Here is a 21,436-nt window from a genome sequence, read left to right as displayed (position 1 = left end):
CACTGGCAACCACAAAGAAGTATAAATTAACAAGAGCTTGAATATATACTACTTGACTCTGTGAAGTAGGACTTAATGCCTTCATTTGCAGTATATGCTTGGAACAGCAACTGGAGACTGAGGCTGGAGACTGGAATATCTCATTGTGCCTCATGGTCCTTCACATTACTGAAGGATACAGTCTCTTTGCCAATGAGTCACCACAGGCCTACTTTGGGGAATACAACACTGTTTATGGGAGTACTTAGTTTTGGGTCTTTATCCTATAGTTAGTTCATTGTAGCAATAAAATGACATAGCTGCTTTTTTCCAGCCACTTGCCCTATCAGGAAAGTGTGAAATAAAGAACAGAGTGCCTATTTGATCTTGCTCCATTTTCCATTTTCTTCTTCCATGTGCCTGTTGCTACTACACTCTTTTCTATGGCTAAGAAACACCTATTTAGCACACTTCTAGCCTGATCCAGCTTGTGCTGTATTTTTAGGCATTAACTTGAACTGAAGCACTTGTGACATGAACTGGTATAGATGAAATCGTAATGTTGTGCTCCTGTGAAATCATTACGGGTTGCACTAATTATTTTTTTGACCAATGCTCATCCAGTGTGTCACTCTCAGCATTTTTTATGTCATTACTATAGTATGCATGTTGCTGTTTTTTCTAAATTCTGTGTTCCATTGTTGTCTTGCAGCTACATGCATACCATGCTTTTGGACACCTTGGGTTGATGACCATTACCCAAAATATGGCCCAGACGATGGTGATTATGAGATCCCACCACAATGTAACAATTCAATAGAGATTGAATGCAGAGCTGAGAAATACCCTGATTTCACCATTGAAGAGTTAGGACAAAAAGTGCAATGTAGTCTTCCCAATGGGCTAATCTGTAATAATAGAGACCAAGTCCCAGGAGGCATGATTCCAATGCCTGTGTGCCTCAATTATAAGATCCGTGTTTACTGCTGCGACCCAAATTGTCCCCCAACGACACCTTCCACCACCACCCAGACCACTACCCCAGTGACAACAACACCTACCACTACCACGACCACCCCAGAGACAACGACTACTACAGAGACAACAACGTCTCCCACCACCACCACAGAAACAACTACCACAGAGCTGACGACAACTACTACTGCCACCCCCACATCAACACCTACTACTACGACCACCACAGCAACAACCACCCCAGAGACAACGACTACTACAGAGACAACAACGTCTCCGACCACCACCACAGAAACAACTACGACAGAGCTGACGACAACTACTACTGCCACCCCCACACCACCACCTACTAGTACGACCACCACAGCAACAACCACGCCAGAGACAACGACTACTACAGAGACAACAACGTCTCCCACCACCACCACAGAAGCAACTACCACAGAGCTGACGACAACTACTACTGCCACCCCCACACCACCACCTACTAGTACGACCACCACAGCAACAACCACCCCAGAGACAACGACTACTACAGAGACAACAACGTCTCCCACCACCACCACAGAAACAACTACCACAGAGCTGACGACAACTACTACTGCCATCCCCACACCACCACCTACTAGTACGACCACCACAGTAACAACCACGCCAGAGAGAACGACTACTACAGAGACAACAACGTCTCCCACCACCACCACAGAAACAACTACCACAGAGCTGACGACAACTACTACTGCCACCCCCACACCACCACCTACTAGTACGACCACCCCAGCAACAACCACCCCAGAGACAACGACTACTACAGAGACAACAACGTCTCCCACCACCACCACAGAAACAACTACCACAGAGCTGACGACAACTACTACTGCCACCCCCACACCACCACCTACTAGTACGACCACCACAGCAACAACCACCCCAGAGACAACGACTACTACAGAGACAACAACGTCTCCCACCACCACCACAGAAACAACTACCACAGAGCTGACGACAACTACTACTGCCACCCCCACACCACCACCTACTAGTACGACCACCACAGCAACAACCACCCCAGGGACAACGACTACTACAGAGACAACAACGTCTCCCACCACCACCACAGAAACAACTTCCACAGAGCTGACGACAACTACTACTGCCACCCCCACACCACCACCTACTAGTACGACCACCACAGCAACAACCACCCCAGAGACAACGACTACTACAGAGACAACAACGTCTCCCACCACCACCACAGAAACAACTACCACAGAGCTGACGACAACTACTACTGCCACCCCCACACCACCACCTACTAGTACGACCACCACAGCAACAACCACCCCAGGGACAACGACTACTACAGAGACAACAACGTCTCCCACCACCACCACAGAAACAACTACCACAGAGCTGACGACAACTACTACTGCCACCCCCACACCACCACCTACTAGTACGACCACCACAGCAACAACCACGCCAGAGACAACGACTACTACAGAGACAACAACGTCTCCCACCACCACCACAGAAACAACTACCACAGAGCTGACGACAACTACTACTGCCACCCCCACACCACCACCTACTAGTACGACCACCACAGCAACAACCACCCCAGGGACAACGACTACTACAGAGACAACAACGTCTCCCACCACCACCACAGAAACAACTTCCACAGAGCTGACGACAACTACTACTGCCACCCCCACACCACCACCTACTAGTACGACCACCACAGCAACAACCACCCCAGAGACAACGACTACTACAGAGACAACAACGTCTCCCACCACCACCACAGAAACAACTACCACAGAGCTGACGACAACTACTACTGCCACCCCCACACCACCACCTACTAGTACGACCACCACAGCAACAACCACCCCAGGGACAACGACTACTACAGAGACAACAACGTCTCCCACCACCACCACAGAAACAACTACCACAGAGCTGACGACAACTACTACTGCCACCCCCACACCACCACCTACTAGTACGACCACCACAGCAACAACCACGCCAGAGACAACGACTACTACAGAGACAACAACGTCTCCCACCACCACCACAGAAACAACTACCACAGAGCTGACGACAACTACTACTGCCACCCCCACACCACCACCTACTAGTACGACCACCACAGCAACAACCACGCCAGAGACAACGACTACTACAGAGACAACAACGTCTCCCACCACCACCACAGAAACAACTACCACAGAGCTGACGACAACTACTACTGCCACCCCCACACCACCACCTACTAGTACGACCACCACAGCAACAACCACCCCAGGGACAACGACTACTACAGAGACAACAACGTCTCCCACCACCACCACAGAAACAACTACCACAGAGCTGACGACAACTACTACTGCCACCCCCACACCACCACCTACTAGTACGACCACCACAGCAACAACCACGCCAGAGACAACGACTACTACAGAGACAACAACGTCTCCCACCACCACCACAGAAACAACTACCACAGAGCTGACGACAACTACTACTGCCACCACCACACCAACACCGACCCCAGAGACAACGACTACTACAGAGACGACAACGCCTTCTACCATGACTACCACCACAGAAACAACTACCACAGAGGTGACAACTACTACTACCATCTCCCCCACCACCACCACACCAACACCCACCCCAGAGACAACAACACCTACCACTATCACCATGACAGCGACAACCACCCCAGAGACAACGACTACTACAGAGACAACAACAACTACCACAGAGGTGACGACAACTACCACCACCACTCCAACACCTACCACCACAACCACCACCCCCAGCACAACTACATCTTCTGGATGTTTGTTACCTAATAACTCTGTGATTCAAGTAAGTTGATTTTATATTTTTAAATCTATTAAGGCAGACCATGCTGTGCTATGATATGCACTATCTGGATGATGTTTTAATTCATTCTTTAACATAATGGTCCTCTGTTATCTGGGTGTATAAAGATTTTTCATTCTATGTCATATTAATTTCTTGTCAATTGTCATGGCACTCAGTGGCCCTTTCCTTTATTATGGTACCTCAGTCATTCATAACATTCTCTGAACTTAAACTCACAAGTGGCATTTCTTCAAGGGAATTTCACAGAGTGAAGAACTTTGTCATATTGTGAGGGAGGTTTTGTGAGAATGTTACCAAACAAGTCCCTTACCAGCAGCAAATTCCAACTTCTGTGCCTTTCTATTGATCTTTCTAGTGTTTTTCCAGAATTATTGTGTCAAAGGATTAACTCATCTGCAAATGCAAATCAGTCATGAACCGCATTCCTGATTAGAATTAATAGTACCTATCCTGAAGAACATAGATAATGTGCTGAAACGCTGCAACTCTCTCTGGAGTCAATAGCTCAGCTCCTCTCTGGATTTGGCTTAATAACTTTTCCATTTGTAGCACATGGCTGCTCTCTGCTAACTAGTTGAAAATATCTTACTACAAAACAGTGGCGCTCTGCCTTTGAGAGACGGAGATCCCCACCATCACCAAATGGTCTGCAGGGAGAGCAACAGACAGTGAAGCATCATGATGCATGGAAATTAAATCTTAGGATGTTGCGCCATAATTATTTTGTGTCTCACTGTGATTCCATTTTACATGATCAGATCTCCTGTCTATTTTGACTGTTTGTTCTGGGAACGGTTTTCTTACCCCCCCCCCCGAATCTTTTCCCCTTGGCTACAATTACACTAGTGGATTTTGCCAACAAAATTCTGGTTTCTTCGAACAAACTGCTGGAACATTCACACATAAAATGCATTTTGTCAACGTTTACTGACAAAACTCATCACTTTCACCAGCAGCATTCTTCCTCTCCTCCATGAAGCATATGGCTGCTGTCAACAGATTTTCTTGACAACATAGCCATGAGGACGCTCTGTGAGGTCTTTTGTCGACAGACAGGGCCTCCAAAACAAAGAGCGACCCTGTCTGCTGTGCTTCTGGGTGCCTGTTTTGTTCACAGAGCCGTCCGTCAGTCCAGCTGCTCTGTTGCCAGATTGGAGTGCTCTTCCAATTGGCTTTTGTGCGTGGCCAAACTCTGTTGACAGAAGTTTGGTCAGAAAACCTCTTCTGATAGAAACGTCTGTCGACAGATGTTTCTAGTGTAAGCTCTACCAGTTGCAGCTGGAAAGGAACTTGGGACATTTATGGAACTTAAGAGGGATCTGGGTACTCTGCTCTGCCTTACATGCGTCAGATTGCATGGGGAATACTTCTCTGATGAGCAGACTTCTGAAGCCAGGGATAGCAAGCGGAGCTGAAATCAAACTAACTTTGTCAGCATCTCTTGAAATGCTCTGAAAAGGTGCATTTACTTCTTACAGTACAGGGTTGGAATTAAGGAACTAAACACTTATTAAAGTGCACATAGTTTATCCCAGCCTGACATATTCACCTGCATCTTTATTTTTTTCCATTGGAAATGTGTCATAGGAAATAAATTTGGACCCATCTATTGTCTGAATGGTAATAAAATTTCCAAAAAGCCTATTAGTAATCAACAGCTCTGCTGCAGCTGCCATTTTACACCGTGACCAATGAACGAAAATCAGAACAAGTCCATGGTGACTGGCATCATGCTTATAATAAATCCTTTAAAGTTAATAATTATCAACACAAAGATCTCTTTTTACAGACCCTGACTGATGACAGTGCTGAATGTAGTGCTTTATTTTCACTTTCAAATACTTCTTTGGAATAAAGATGTTGGCAATGTAAAGCTGTGTAAAATCTCCAGAAATCCACTATTTGCTTTATTAGTTTTATTGCTTCACTGGAGACCTGACTTTTTTTTCCCCTCCTTCTGTCTTAAATCCAGCCAGGTGAAAGCTACTGGCCATGTAACTGCACACATTTAATATGCGTTTCGAACAACAGATGGGAGTTGGTCACAACAGTATGCGAACTTCCGCCAAAGCCCAATTGTACCAATGGGCTCGCTCCTGTACTGGTGCAGGGTGAATGCTGTTGGCACTGGGAGTGTGACTGTGAGTGTATACTTTGAGGGGTATTCTTATTTCCACCAATAAGAGTAACAAGAGCTTCAGTAAAACAAAGCAGCAGAAATGTAGTGCTTTAACGACTAACAAAATGATTTATACAGTGATGAGCTTTCATGGGACAGACCCACTTCATCAGTGTTGTCATAAGGACAAGTGCTGTGCAAGTTTAACCCCTCATATCACTAACTATGTAATACAATCTTAACTGTAGCACCGCTTATTAGCTTAGTCATGGGTTTCAACCTAGCTTTGTAACAAAACTTGCTTTTAACAGTATGTTGCAGGATGCTGTATTCTTCAATCTTTCATTTTAGCTTTTATTTTATTCATTTATTTGAATTATTCACTTACCCCCTCCTTTTGGAAGAGGCATGTAAAAGCAGCCAATTGAAAATGCAAAAGAGGTGCTAATTTGCATATTCAGTAACTCATTTGCATAGTAATGGCCACTTGCCATTCCAGAAGAGTTGCTTTTGAAATGCAAAACAGATGTGTAGATGGGTTCCTTCAAAAGGAAGCCACACTTTCAAAAGCACGCTTCTTCCTAATTTTTTTTCAGGAAGAAGGGAGCTTTCAAAGTCTGGGCTTCCTTTTAAAGGAACCCCGTGTACATGTCCATTTTGCATTTCAAAAGCAGTTCTTTTGGAACAGCGAGTGGCCACATTATGCAAACGAGGTACTGAATATGCAGATTAGGACTATTTGCATTTTAGTTTGGCTGTATTTACATGCCCTTTCTGAAAGGGAGAGGTAGTATAGATGCAGCCTTATAAGTTAGTATGAGTGAACCCTTGAAATGAATTTTGGTTAACAATGAAAAGAATTCATGTGTATTCTTCCAATTGTTTGGTTCTGGCATTTTTCTTCTGTATGATGTAATCTATACAGGCCTGATACAATCTGTACAGGCCTTCCACTTAGGTACTTGTGTCAACTGGCAGCTCAGTGAACAAGTAATCCCTTTGCAGTCATTCATAGGCTACGTCTACACTAGCCCAAAACTTCGAAATGGCCATACACATGCAAATGGCCATTTCGAAGTTTACTAATGAAGTGCTGACATACATATTCAGCGCCTCATTAGAATGCCAGCTGCCGCGGCACCTCAAAATCGACACAGCTCGCTGCTGCGCGTCTCATCCAGACAGGGCTCCTTTTTGAAAGGACCCCAGCAACTTTGAAATCCCCTTATTCCTAACAGCAGATAGGAATAAGGGGATTTCGAAGTTGCCGGGGTCCTTCGCAAAGGAGCCCCATCTGGACAAGCCGCACAGTGGTGAACCTCATCAATTTCGAGGTGCCGTGGCTGCCGGCATTCTAGTGAGGCACTGAATATGCATTTCAGCGCTTCATTAGTAAACTTCAAAATGGCCATTTGCATGGCCATTTCGAAGTTTTGGACTTATGTAGACACGGCCATAGTAAAGTACTACATGGCTAGGGCGACCATATCTCCCTGTCCCAAATACAGAACAGGGAATTACAGGAGAGAGGGGTGTCTCCTCCTGCCTCTGCCAAGCCCCCAGGAGCTTGGAAGGAGGTGGCAGCTGCTGGCGCTCCCTGGGAGCCTGGGGAAGCAGCAGCTGCCATCCTGTCCTGGGAGCCCCAGGGAAGTGGAAGCTGCTGGCCCTCTCCCACAGTACCAGGGAAGCAGCAGCCACCTGTGCTCCCCCTGATTCTCCAAGGCTCAGGGAAGTGACTTCCGCCAGCAGCTGGTAGAAAAGGTCAGCAGGAGGTGGGGGAGGAGGACAGCCCAAATATGGGACAATTAGTCCCTTTTTAAAAATAAGTACAGAGACCTTTTTGGCATCCCAAATACTGAACTGTCCCACCTAATGTGGGATGGATGATCACCCTACACATGGCAGAAGAAGAGTGATGGAATGTGGCCCTATATGATTGCATTAAAGATGGGCCTAAGCTGCTAAATTTGGATTCTGAGGCAGCTGCATGAAATGATCTTGAACTCTTTGACCCAGAAACTTGGCTGGAGCTCTCACAAGCACAGGCCTATTTATGAGACTAATGGCATTTACTTGGTTTTAACTCATAGATAGCACAAGAACAGCCTTTTTCAGAGAATTTTTGGTATTTCTGTTTGATGTCCCAGCTGAAATTTGAAGAGCCAGGAAATGGAACATAGAAACTTAGAAACAAGTGCTTCTAAATATGACAAGAATTTCTGTCTGGGTCCAATTAAGATTTTAGATTAATTCTCTTTACTTATCTATATGTAATCCCAGAGGCACTGAGACCCTGTACTAGGCAGAGTGAAGTCTCTGCTTTGCAGCCTTGGCTGAGAGGCAGAGAGCCTTTAGCTCATGTGGTAGAGCACAGGCCTTTACCATCTATGCTTGCAGGTTCAATTTCTCCTGGTTCTGTGAGCCTTACATGTAGTTCATTCAGGTTCTCTCAGTTTTATTTTATGACAATTCTAATAGGGTAAATTCATCTTCCATTTACTAAAACCCTTAGTCATTGTCTAGCTCTGCTTATATAAGTTACCACATGCAGCTAAACTAACTCTCAATCTCTTGACAGGCTATTGCACTGGCTGGGGAGACCCACATTATGTGACATTTGATGGACAGTACTATAGCTACCAAGGAAATTGTACATATGTCCTGGTGGAAGAAATTCACAAAAAGATTGACAACTTTGGGGTCTACATTGACAACTATCACTGTGATGCACGGGACAGAGTGTCCTGTCCACGCACACTCATTGTGAAACACGAGACCCAGGAAGTGCGCATACAGACGCTGAGAATGCTTCCTCTCCAAGTGAAGGTATCGGAAAGTGACTAATCAAGCAAATGTATTTGCTCAGAATGGTAACAATATGCAGCGATACTTGCCCTCACTTAATCAGATTAATGTCCGTGTAAGCCAATGGCATTCAAACCTGATAACTTGGGCTGCAATGTTAGCTACATGGAATAATTGTCCTGTGGGTTGCTATAAAGGGGTTTTATCAGAACAGCACTTCACCTGCACATAGAAAGAGACCTTCCCCTCAGATCTTTACAATCCCCTGACCCTCTAAAACATGGCCTATGGAACAGTCCATCTTAGCTGACAGTAGAAAATGCAATCTTATAGTATGAATTTTAAGGAGTTTAATGCGGATAACAGCCTAAAGAAATAAATGTTGTAGTATACCACATGGTTTCCAAAGCCCTTGTAAAGCAGGATTGAATGAGTGATTGAGGGATGGCAGGAGATCATTTTAGGGGTTGCACAAGAGACTATGTAACCCACAGACCTATGTGTGGTTAACGGTCCCACGTAGTGGTACGCAGACCACTTTAACTACATTTGAATTAGAGACGGGAATCGAAGTGGTAGACCAATAGGTTTCTAAAATATATTCTCAGCTAGGCAATGACTTGGTAAAAGTAAATATAGCTCAAAGGATTCACTTTCTCTGATGTATTTTGTGGATAGAAAGAGAATTTCAGCTCAGGGGCACTGGAAATGAGACATGCATTTCCTGTTGCATTTAGCAGGGGCTGTATTCAGAGTTCCATCGTCATTTCTCCAAAATTTTGAAAATGCAGCCCCAAGCTGAAGTGCCAGTTTGCTGCTCCTTAGAGAGGGAGTTCAGCATTTCAGTCACTTGCCTAGAAAAATACAGCATATCATAAATAGTAAGCCAGGAAGCTTACAGACATAAAAACATTATTATTTTTCTTCTTTTCTTTATACTGTATCTCAAATGCAAGTTAATGATTAATCGATTGTTTTTGTAAACATCATTCAAAATGTATGTCCCTTTTCCATTTTCCTTTACTCATTAGGTGACGGTAAACGATCAGGAAGTGGCTACACCTTATGAAAAATACGGCGTGAAAGTCCATAAGTCAGGCATAAATCACATAGTGGAAATTAATAGACTTGACGTAAATGTAACCTACAATGGGTTGGCTTTCTCAATTAGATTGCCCTACCGGCTGTTTGGCAACAACACGCAAGGACAGTGCGGTGAGAATCCATTTTTCTACTTTCAGAATGAAATGCAAAAAGTTACATGAATGCTGTGGCAGTAAGAGAGACTTGTTGCTGTTTCTTTGTGATGGATGCAGTTACATGATAGTAAAGATTCGTGTGTGAATTCTTCCTCTTGCCAATTTTAGGGACTTGTACCAACACCACAGCAGATGACTGCCTGTTACCAGATGGAAAGATCATCGATAACTGTGAAAGCATGGCAGATCATTGGGTGATAAATGACCCCAGCAAGCCACACTGCTCTCTACCTGGGCCTAATGCAAAGCCCCCTACTGTCCCTCCACCAAACTGCAAGCCATCTTATCTCTGTGAGCTCATTAAAGGAAGGTAAATACACCAGGAGCTGTACAGACTTTTAAGTCTGGAATTCAGTGGCAATCTGAAATGCAAGTTTGGTGTGGCTTCATCATTCCTTGTAGCTGCTTCTGCTCCTTCCCTCTCTTCCATTCTCTCTAGCTTCCCTCCTGTTCTACCTTACTCTTTGCAACTTCTTCACAGCCTTTCAGGCTCCTTAAAGGTTCTTTGGCCCTCTCGGACTCTTCTGGGCTCTGTTGACCTTCTCTGGTTCTTTTCACTTCACTCTTCTACTCTGCTCTCTCAGGAGTAGACATAGGTCCCCTAACAATCCTGGAAAGATCTCATGCTTGTGTTTCACAGTGTGGCTTCAAAGAGGGGAAATTTCAAGCCAAGTTTTTATTAACAACTCTAATTCATGGTGTCATTCAATTATGTTCCTCCAGCTACTAGATGGGACACTATTTTGGAGAGAGAAGTAGTCTAAAGGTTAAGGTCTCTCTGTGTTGGAAGGCTGTATGCCTGTGAACTGTTGATCTATCATTGATGAGTCCCATTCAGTTCTCCCTGTGAAACATCATGCTAAAATATGGCACACAGCTCCACAAACTGAGCACAAATCATCCAGCCACTATTAATGATACATGTTTTTGCTCCTAGAGTCTTTGAGAAGTGCCACAGTGTTGTTGACTATCGACACTACTATGAAGCCTGCATTTTCGACAGCTGCTATGTTCCCAGCTCTTCACTGGAGTGCGCAAGTTTGCAAAGCTATGCTTCTGTCTGTGCTGACCAGGGTGTCTGTGTTGATTGGAGAGGCCAGACCCGTGGTACCTGCAGTACGTAGAAACATTTTTCTGCCATTTAATTTAAACAATTAGCTGTAAGGTCTATTTCACTTCCCCTTCTGTTTGTGAGCTACTTGGCTCTCCAAGACTCCAAGGACTGTAATAAACCTGAAAAGTTTTATTGACATAATCTTACAGGCTGGACTTCAAAAGTGGGGGAAATAGATGAGCCTGTAAAAATGCATGTGTACTCATAGTGCCTGAAACACTCTGTATCTGCAAGTACACCTATTTATTTAGTGGGATACAAATTTGTTTTTGCTGGTGCAGTGAGGGACATTCCCATCTTTGAACATTTGGCCCTAAGAAACCCCAGCAAGTAGAAGTATTTGTATTCAGACGTTCAAATCCTGCCCTTACCTGCACAACAGGATGGGATGTTGCTTTGTATGTTACTTTATGTAAAATCAGCTACAAGGAAGAGACCCTGCAATGCCTCTGTACTTGGGGAAAGGGTCAAAAGACAGTTTTTTTCCCTTTTAAGTCTGAGTTTCCTGGGACTTATGGTTCTCGGTCATATCTTCAATGTTACTGCATGAGTCTGGCACATTTTAAAATGTACTTTTTCCAATGTTTGTCTGAAGATGGCCAAAGGTATAAACTTAATGAGCTGCTTATTATGATGTGGCTGAAATATTTCTTTCTTTGTATCTTTTCCATTCAAGATATCACGTGCCCATCACACAAAGTGTACAAAGCATGTGGTCCTGCTGAAGAGGTGACCTGCAAGTCAAGGTAAATAGTTACTTTCCTGGCAGCCAGGTCCAGTGCAACTAGCCAGTGATATATAATCCACAGAGAAATAAGGAACATCAGATTTAACAATCTTGATTTAAAATAGAAATCTGTGAGACAGTGCTTAACTGATTGCCATTGTATCTGGCCTAGTGTTCTGTTACTGCACCTCTCATACGTTGAATCAAACACTATATAGTGAAATAAACTCAGATTAGAATCAGAATGATTTATATCTGTAAATTTCACATAAGAACATAAGAACATAAGAATGGCCATACTGGGTCAGACCAAAGGTCCATCAAGCCCAGCATCCCATCTGCCGACGGTGGCCAATGCCAGGTGCCCCAGAGAAGGAGAACAGAAGACAAGTGATTTATCTCCTGCCATCCATCTCCTGCCCTTGTTATGAAGGCTAGGGCACCATACTTTATCCCTGGCTAATAGCCATTTATGGACCTGACCTGCAAAAATTTATCAAGCTCTTTTTTAAACCCTAATAGAGTCCTGGCCTTCACAGCCTCCTCGGGCAAGGAGTTCCACAGGTTGACTGTGCGCTGTGTGAAGAAAAATTTCCTTTTATTAGGAAATATGCAATTTCTTTTCCCCATATCTTTTTGGGTTAAATATATTTTGTCAATCTGCCCCTACGTGTCTGTAATTGAAGATGGTGGTCTTTGATTTTTTTTTCTATAGTGAAATTGCACAAAACCAAACCAGTTACGTGGAAGGTTGCTTCTGTCCAGATGGAACAATGCCATATGGTGGTGGTGTGGATGTCTGTGTGGAAATCTGTGGTAGGTTGGGTTGCCCTCTTGAAATGCATGTGCATTTCCTTTTTGTTGTTGCCAGATCATGTATATGATATAGTTCTGAATCTGGCTACCTGTGATGGTATCAGTGATAAAAGACAGATTTATTTTGCTTGATTTACAGGGTGCGTTGGACCAGATAATAAACCCAGAGAGGTATGATACTTTTTTGTCCTATTGTAAATATTTTGTGTCTCTTCCAAAACAGCCTTGTCTTGTAGAGAATTCCAGGTTTTCATGCACACACTTATTTGGTAGGCGAGTGGAATTTTGAAAACAATTGATTTATATTTATCTTAGTTTGAGTTACACGTTAGTGGGAGATTTTATCTTTAGACAGCTCCTGATAATCAGCCTCCAGACTACAAAATAGTTAATTTATAATTCCACTCTTCTCCCTCTTAACACACAAACATGTTCAGCTGCTTACGCTATTCATTCAGTTGCTTTCTTCTCTTTCTTTAATGACAGTTTGGGGAACGTTTTGAGTTTGATTGTAAGAACTGCATATGCCTGGAGGGTGGAAGTGGCATTAAATGTGAGCCCCTCCAATGTTCAAACCAAACAACTAAGCCAAGCTGCTCTGATGAAGGCTTTTACGAGGTTATTGAAGTCAGTCCTGACAACATCTGCTGCAACACAACTTCCTGCAGTAAGTTCCCCCTTTTCTTCATTTACAGCACATCACCGCCCCTCAAACTTTCTTTTGCTATAGCAGTTGAATTACTCATTTGTGCTGAATTGATTGAGATTACTTGAGGAAACCCAGGCTTGCTAAGAGCTTAGGCCGAACCCTGCTAAGTGGCATATTGCTCTCTGTAACAGTTACTTTACATTTCTCTTGGCTTTTTCCATTTGCAGGGTGCAATGTGAGCTTTTGCACAACCATCCCTCCAAAATGTGCACTGGGTTACGAACTCATTTCCAACATTCCTCTTGGCAAGTGCTGCCCTGAGTATAAATGCGGTGAGTCAATTTTAAATATATAAGAATAGTCAGTATTACATTTTACATGCTAGAGTGTTTAAGTTGGTAGGCTGCTCATTTGAAGGAGAAAACAACAAAACCAGGCTTAGCTTCTAGGATGCTATCATGGGCAAGCCCAGGTAGTAACTGAGAAAATGGTGGTGTAAGGTGGATGAGGTCTAAGCTCACCCTGGTCAGGTCAAATATGGCTAGTTATATGACTGTGCGAGACTAATAGAATTGTTGACCAGGACTCCAGTCCTCCCATAAGAAATTATCCCTATGGACTTTAGTGATAGCAAAGGCAGATGATTCCTGGATCATTCCCCATAAACACAGCAGGAAACAGTTTGCAACTGAGCAGTGGACATCCTGGGCTATAAAATCTGGAATACAGGTATTTAGACCAGATAGGCATGCTCTTTTATGGGTGCAGATTGTACTTTGCAACATTTGTGTCTGCATATCGCACAATTTCCATTGCAAAAAAGAGAATCTGGGTAACACTTTTGAACATTTGTGTTGTGGTTATTTGTCAAAGAAATTTGTATGACTGGGATAATAAAATCTGGCACTTTCTGTGCATGTATAACCACACCACTTCTGCCTTATTTCACAGTTCCCAAGAAGGTCTGTGTGCACCAGAATGCTGAATACTTGGTAAGTTTCTGTTTCTTCATCAGAAGGGCTTGTGAATGAAATGTGAGTCCCAAGAGCATCCTTCAACTAAGGGCTTTGAGGCTTTTTGTATTTGGTACAATTCACCTTTAGACACTCACCAAACTGCAGCCAGGGGTTTAGTTGTTACACCATGTCTTATACTTTTCCGACAAAGTTCCTGCATGTGAGAGAGAATGAAGCACCCTAAGCAGCAGCATTGTGACTGTAAAGATTTGTTTTGGATATCCAATGTACATATCCCTAAAAAGTCAATGTACATTTATTCTCAGCACTTTGCTGTACTGTGTTGAAGCTTCACTATCACAAATGAAAAGGAGTGGGTCAGGGCCACGTTCAGTACTGACTTACACACCCTAATTCTATTGGCTCCAGTAATTATTTTATTTATTTAATACAGGCAGGTATTAAATCACCAGCTTCATATGCATAGTAATACATGAGATGAATATTTGTCCTCTAGATATCTGTGACATTTTTCCCTAGTGGATGTTAGGCTGTCAGCTGGGGAATGGGGAGGGAGTAATGGATATTAGTAATATGTCTCTCATGCACTTCATGCCTTGCTAATGCTAGAACTATTATTTTTAAATCTAGCCTGGTTCCCCGGTCCTTGGTGAAAAGTGCCAGAATTGTACATGCACTAAGAATTCAGACAGTTCTGGTCTGAATGCCATCTCATGTCAGCGCATTCCATGCAATACGAATTGCCCTCCAGTAAGTACTCAGATTTTTAAACAAATCTGTTCATGCACATTTTCTTGAAAAGTAGCCCTGAGAGAGAGAGAGATTCTAAGCAAAAGAGTGGGAGCCATGAATCTGTACGTCCTAAGTTCAGCTCTGACACTGGATCATCTTGGGCAATCCATTTTCTTCATCATAACAATGACAATAGAAATACTTATGAGCATCACAGTTACATTGTGAGGATTAACTAATGAGTCTTTAAAAATGCTTTGTAGAGAAAGTCATATCTGAGCACTATGTCATTATTAGAATACCTTTGTTGCCTCCATTTATTGTCTGCTTTCATTATCACCTTTTCTCTTCACCTGGTGATCTCCCTCTACTACAAAAAGAAACGGATTTAGAGTATCATTAAAACCATAAGGAGTGCTGCTATGTAGCTGAGTTTTCACAGAAAGCCTTAATCTGTTTACGTTTGATTACAATCTGATTACTACATTTTCATTTTTGTCTGAAGGACACTTTTAACCTACTGCTTTTCTTTAATTCACAGGGATATGAACCTAAAGATGTGAAAGGAGAATGCTGTCCAAAATGTGTGCAGACCAAATGTATTATCAATAGGGAACACAGCGCTATCCTCATCTTGAGTGTAAGTGTCCTGCTATTCTTAGCAGTGTATCAGACTTGTAGCATTCCTACTGTATTCTTCTAAGTGTTCTCTGGGAGAGAATACCTGGCAGTTAATGATGGGGGAAAGGAAAATTTTGGTGCTGAAGTTCAAGTGTGCATTTGAAAATTCAGCTGCTCATTCAAAAGAAAATATTTGAATTTCTCTGATCTGGGGTTCTGATAGGCAGGAGCTTTTATGATATCAGGGTTTCACACAAGGTTCTTTCTAGTATCTGATAAACAAGAGAAGAGTTTTCTTGAAGTTTTCTCACCAAGAAGTGGAAAGGTGGCAGAAAAAACTTGGACATAATTCAGTTATTTTGCTCTTTTTGAGTTAAAGGCTGTTCCTATTTAATATCTACCAGTTTTCCCATTCCTAATCAAAATGTCACCCAGTTATTTGTCCTTGACTTGGGATCACTTGGTCCCACAGAGGGAGTTTTATTTCCCATGGAAATTCAAAAGATACCCTTCCCCCAGAGGACCCTCCCAGTATAGTTACTACCCTTCTCACCAAAGCAGTTACTAGTTTAATATATTTATGCTGGGAAGTGAGAAGAGTCCTTGTCAGTGAATAGGAGGACTTCTATCTAAGCCCCTTCTGAATGTTTTTGTGTATGTGACATTTCCTTTCTGTATTCAGCCTAATCAAATGGAAAATGATCCAAACGACAACTGCACCATTTACAGCTGTGTGTCAATCAAAGGACAGCTCATCTCCTCTACCTCACAGATCAGCTGCCCAGCCTTCAATGAGCATAATTGTAAACCTGTAAGTAGATTTTGGACATTCACCCTCATTCCTTTTCACAGTGCATGTTAGTTTGGTCCAGCTATCTTATTATCAAAAGAGGTCCTGGGCAGAGGTCTTGCTATGACGGTTATTATTTGGGCTCAAATTCAGCCGGAGATGTCTGGAGTAGAACTCTAGTAAATATTCTTATACCTGTGGGACATGCCTTGGTGTGTCCTGTGGGGCTGAACCCCAGATCCCCAAAAGGGGAGGGCCATGGAGGGGCTCTAGGAAATAGAATATAAGAATTTAAGCCCTTGTTATGATATTTTTTGTTTGTACTAATTTTCTTGCAGCACTCTTCCAGCTGACAAAAGGGACATATGGTGCATATCCAGTTGGACTTCTCTGGTCTGGCACCTTTGAACAAAGGAATTTGCTGGATGACAGGACATCAATGCTGGCCCCTCTGCAGCTGGCCTCTGGGCATTCCTGGGGGGTCATTAGCCACTTGGCCAGATTCCCCTCTCAGCTGCCAACACCTCTGCCAGCCCTGGCCAGTCTCCTAGCTGCTGGCTGTCCTGCCACTGGCTTGCTAGCTCACCTGTGCTCGCAGCACAGCTGTGCTCCCAGTTCTGGCCAGGCTCCTGGCGACTGGCTGAGCCCCACAGCTGGCTGCTGGCTCCCAGCTGCTGTCCTGGCCACCAGCCCCTCTCTTGTTGAATTCTCAGCCAGCCCTGACTCCCAGCCCTGTTGGCATTCTGGTCCAGCAATATCCATAGTCCTACCAGACCACAGATGTTGCTGTCCCAGAACACAGACGTTCAACTGCACGACATATTTGTACATGGGTTCTGAGGTTTGTAGTGGGTAATTAGTGTCCCATGACTAGTAGTGAGCTATAATGTCCTGACACAATGTAATCTGCAGGATACTTTTTGTAAGAGCCAGAATATTTTCATGAATGTCCTGTAGATACAGTAGCTGCAGTAAAAAAAGGGTTACATCACACTAGCTACGTCTACACGTGAAGCCTACATCGAAGTAGCTTATTTCGATGTAGCGACATCGAAATAGGCTATTTCGATGAATAACGTCTACACGTCCTCCAGGGCTGGCAACGTCGACATTCAACATCGACGTTGCGCAGCACCACATCGAAATAGGCCCTGCGAGGGAACATCTACACGCCAAAGTAGCACACATCGAAATAAGGGTGCCAGGCACAGCTGCAGACAGGGTCACAGGGCGGACTCAACAGCAAGCCGCTCCCTTAAAGGGCCCCTCTCAGACACAGTTGCACTAAACAACACAAGATCCACAGAGCCGACAACTGGTTGCAGACCCTGTGCATGCAGCATGGATCCCCAGCTGCAGCAGCAGCAGCCAGAAGCCCTGGGCTAAGGGCTGCTGCACATGGTGACCATAAAGCCCTGCAGGGGCTGGAGAAAGAGAGCGTCTCTCAACCCCTCGGCTGATGGCCACCATGGCGGACCCTGCTATTTCGATGTTGCGGGACGCGTATCGTCTACACGTGCCCTACTTTGACGTTCAACTTCGAAGTAGGGCGCTATTCCCATCCCCTCATGGGGTTAGCGGCTTCAACGTCTCACCGCCTAACGTTGATGTTAACATCGAAATAGCGCCCAACACGTGTAGCCGTGACGGGCGCTATTTCGAAGTTAGTGCCGCTACTTCGAAGTAGTGTGCATGTGTGGACATGGCTACTATGTCCTAATGAAAGTATCAAAAAATATTGCAGTTTTGTCAGATACAACATTGTGAAATTCATGTTGAACAGTAATTTGTAAGTGGTGACCATTATATGTCACAATAACAGAATCCATTGTGCATTTATGGATATTAAGGGTAGAAAGGACCATCACGATCATCCAGTGTGACAACCTGCATAATACAGGCCACACAATTTCAACCAGGAGTTCTGCTGTGGAACAAATTATTTTCCTCCACTATGCATGCAAATAATAAAATTTCAAAATACAGATAGTAAATTTTTTCTGATTTTTTGCAGGGCACTATCACACTGCTACCTAATGGTTGCTGTAAAACATGTGAGTATAATTAACAAGTGTTCATATACTGACCACAAAACAAAGTACTTTTTTTAAAAAATGAGGAATTTTCCTCTCTAAAGAATATTGCTAAAATATATTAATTTAAAAAGATGCAGATATATTCATACTATTTTGTGGAGTGCGTAAACCAGGCTCAGAATAAAGTCAGACACTGATTCTGCCTCAAGCTTCTTTCACTCTAATCCAAGGAGTAAATATTAATGCAGAAAAAGCCTTGGCTGAGCATGTGGCCACATAGCAAAGTTTGGTTTTATTAGTCAGTCGACACTGCTGTGGTGGGTGTTTTGTCACACAAGTGCGTTTAGAGATGTGAAAGAGCTAAGCCTCTGGCATTGAAAGACATGTCACTTGTATATATATTCAGAAGGAACTTGCAGAAATGCAGAAATATATATATATATATATTTCTGCAAGTTCCTTCTGAATTGCTGTGCTTTGTGCATAAACACAAAGAAATAGGCCATAGAAGTATATAAATAAAAATAACAAGAGGGTTTTTTGAGTTTTTTTTGGGCCTGGAGTTTGAGTTTGAAGGGTATGTTAAATTCTCTCCCCCAGTTTATTTGAAATGTTTCTAATAATTGGCTACTATTTGTAGTGCGGTAAAACAGATACTTTAGCAGTGATTTGGACAGGAGTAGCATTGATAGCAACTAATTGTTTTGATGTAGTAAGTCTTTCACTTTTCCCTCCACAGCCCCTCAAACATTCTTAGACGATTTGATTCTGTATAAAGCTAAATAATATATGCCAGCTGAGCCATTCTCTTTCTTCCTCACTTGTTTAACTTCCTTTGCCATTCAGCACTCCCGTAAGGGATGTGTCCAGTATATAGTTTGCTCTCCAGGCCATCAACAGAAAGCTAAAACTGATGGTAAAGCTGAGCACTAAAGGGCTGGACCTTTCTGACTACTTTGTGTTTTGAACTGAGGTTATTTCAAAGCATCAGTGATTCACGGCCTGTGATGAAGCAGCATGTTGCTTTTGAAGTTATCTGATTGAAGGGCTTTGCCATTCATTTTGCTCACAGGCATAACTCAGGATACCCCATCACCATGTTCTGTCACCCACATCGTGGACTATGTCACCCACCAGGGCTGCCGTTCAGTGGATAAGGTCATTCAGACTCAATGTGAAGGATCATGCGGAACCTTCTCAATGTAAGTAAAGTGACTCAGATCAGGAGACACTTAATTTATTTGGCATGTAGACTGTTTCTAGAAAAGGGAGAGTAGCCAGCCTGAAGAATGGTGCAAAACCTAGAAATGGCTCACCTCCCAGTCTCACAAGCACTGACATTTGTAATTGGTTTGGTGAGAGTGGCTGAAGGCTGATTCATCTTAGTAATAAAGTCAAAACAAAAGGGACGCCTGGGTCTGTATCTTTGGTTCCAAAGAGTTGCACTGATTCCTTAGTGCTGACAAAGCAAGAGCTGCCTTGCTTGTCACTGACATTAGAGCAACTTGGGTAAGCTGCACTGAGTTCGTTCCTATTACAGGAAATACCCAAGCAGTAGCCACTTCTGAACTTCACAAGCAGAGAGACTACATTCTAATGGTGCAAATATAAAGGGAGGAGGAAAAAGAGAGATGCACCTTATTTAAATCCACTTTGTAAAAAGGATTCAGAGGGAGACTCTTGTGTGGCAAAGAACTGGAAAAAGTGTGTGTTCAAGGGCTGTTTGTGATGCCCAAGGTAATGAAGTCGCTATCATTGCCCTGGAATCATCAGAGAACTTTGAAGAAACCAGAGGGTACAGCTGCTTAAATGTGAAAATACGAATATAGGTGCTGAACACCATCTGACAAATTAAACCTATCTCTAATTTTCCTGTGAAAAGATCATTTGCAGCCTCTCATGGAAAACAATGCTCTGGAGGAAAAGCCATTTTTTCTCAACATGGAAAGCAAATCATACATTCCTCATGGGGGCTATTTATTTGGTTTGTTGCAGTACCAACTGGCAGTACTCCCTCTATTTTTCCCATACATGTTGCAGAGTAAATTTTGTTATGTGCACCAAGACATCTGCAGAAGTACTCCACCAATTGAAACACATGCTGCTGGCTGTAGGTGCTTTGCTAATCATCTGGGCAGCATTTAAATCTCTTCTGGGCGGCTGCTCAAGCACTCAGCTTGCATGGTACACTGCTAACTGGCCCATATCAGAGTCCCTTTGGGGTAGCCACAGTATATAGTTAGTTAAACCTGTGAACCCCAAGTGAGGCATAGGTCATCCACAAAGCTCCTCCATCTGGTTCTAGCTTGGGCAATGGCTTTAATCTGGCCCCATGAATATAAACATGATGAAAAGATGGCCTCAACTCAAAGAGTTCGCAGTATAAGCTAGACTGATCCTTACAGGCTGCTCAGGGCTGGTTTTGTTCCAGGATGGTTCCAGGAGGCTTATACTACAGCTGGTTACATCACAGTTGGGGAGGGGTAGCTCAGTGGTTTGAGCAATGGCCTGCCAAACCCAGGATTGTGAGTCCAATCCTGCATGCCTGCTTACAGAATAGTGTAACAGTGCTTTTATCTGTGCTATCAAACAGATACTCGGCTGAAGCCAACTCCATGGAGCACAAGTGTACCTGCTGCAGGGATGCAGCAACTACAAAGAAGACAATTCAACTGCAGTGCCCCAACGGGAAATCTCTGACGTACACATACCTGCACGTGGACCGCTGTGAATGTCTCAACACTGAGTGCCAAGCACCCAGCTCCACAGAAACCTCCAAGAGTTCGGAAGAGACCAAGAGCGAAGAAGATGGTGCCATCCAGCGTGTTAAGCGGGCCATTCAGAGAATATTGAAATGAAGGGGGAGAAAAGTAATGGCACATGGAAAAAAGTACAAGGAGACTTTATGCACCAATTTCATCTTCCAAGAATAA

At 43.5% G+C, this 21,436-nt stretch overlaps 1 protein-coding gene across 1 annotated transcript in view; it reads left to right on the top strand.

Annotated features, from left to right (window-relative positions):
* Positions 1 to 21,361, top strand: part of MUC2 (mucin 2, oligomeric mucus/gel-forming) — a 65,255-nt gene extending 43,894 nt beyond the window's left edge. The window contains exons 32-49 of the mRNA XM_074998549.1: positions 692 to 3,837; positions 5,831 to 5,999; positions 8,556 to 8,803; positions 9,814 to 9,997; positions 10,150 to 10,351; positions 10,979 to 11,157; positions 11,832 to 11,901; positions 12,598 to 12,698; positions 12,838 to 12,869; positions 13,185 to 13,365; positions 13,575 to 13,679; positions 14,299 to 14,339; positions 14,955 to 15,074; positions 15,598 to 15,696; positions 16,360 to 16,488; positions 18,482 to 18,521; positions 19,576 to 19,705; positions 21,097 to 21,361. Coding sequence (XP_074854650.1) covers positions 692 to 3,837; positions 5,831 to 5,999; positions 8,556 to 8,803; positions 9,814 to 9,997; positions 10,150 to 10,351; positions 10,979 to 11,157; positions 11,832 to 11,901; positions 12,598 to 12,698; positions 12,838 to 12,869; positions 13,185 to 13,365; positions 13,575 to 13,679; positions 14,299 to 14,339; positions 14,955 to 15,074; positions 15,598 to 15,696; positions 16,360 to 16,488; positions 18,482 to 18,521; positions 19,576 to 19,705; positions 21,097 to 21,361 — 5,441 coding nt within the window. The remainder of the gene's footprint in view (positions 1 to 691; positions 3,838 to 5,830; positions 6,000 to 8,555; positions 8,804 to 9,813; positions 9,998 to 10,149; positions 10,352 to 10,978; positions 11,158 to 11,831; positions 11,902 to 12,597; positions 12,699 to 12,837; positions 12,870 to 13,184; positions 13,366 to 13,574; positions 13,680 to 14,298; positions 14,340 to 14,954; positions 15,075 to 15,597; positions 15,697 to 16,359; positions 16,489 to 18,481; positions 18,522 to 19,575; positions 19,706 to 21,096) is intronic.
* The last annotated feature ends 75 nt before the right edge of the window (positions 21,362 to 21,436 follow it).

This window comes from Carettochelys insculpta, chromosome 6, assembly GCF_033958435.1.
Source record: "Carettochelys insculpta isolate YL-2023 chromosome 6, ASM3395843v1, whole genome shotgun sequence".
Taxonomy (NCBI): Eukaryota; Metazoa; Chordata; order Testudines; family Carettochelyidae; genus Carettochelys; species Carettochelys insculpta.
Note: the sequence above shows the minus strand (reverse complement) of the source record. Positions and strands in the feature narration are given on the sequence as shown.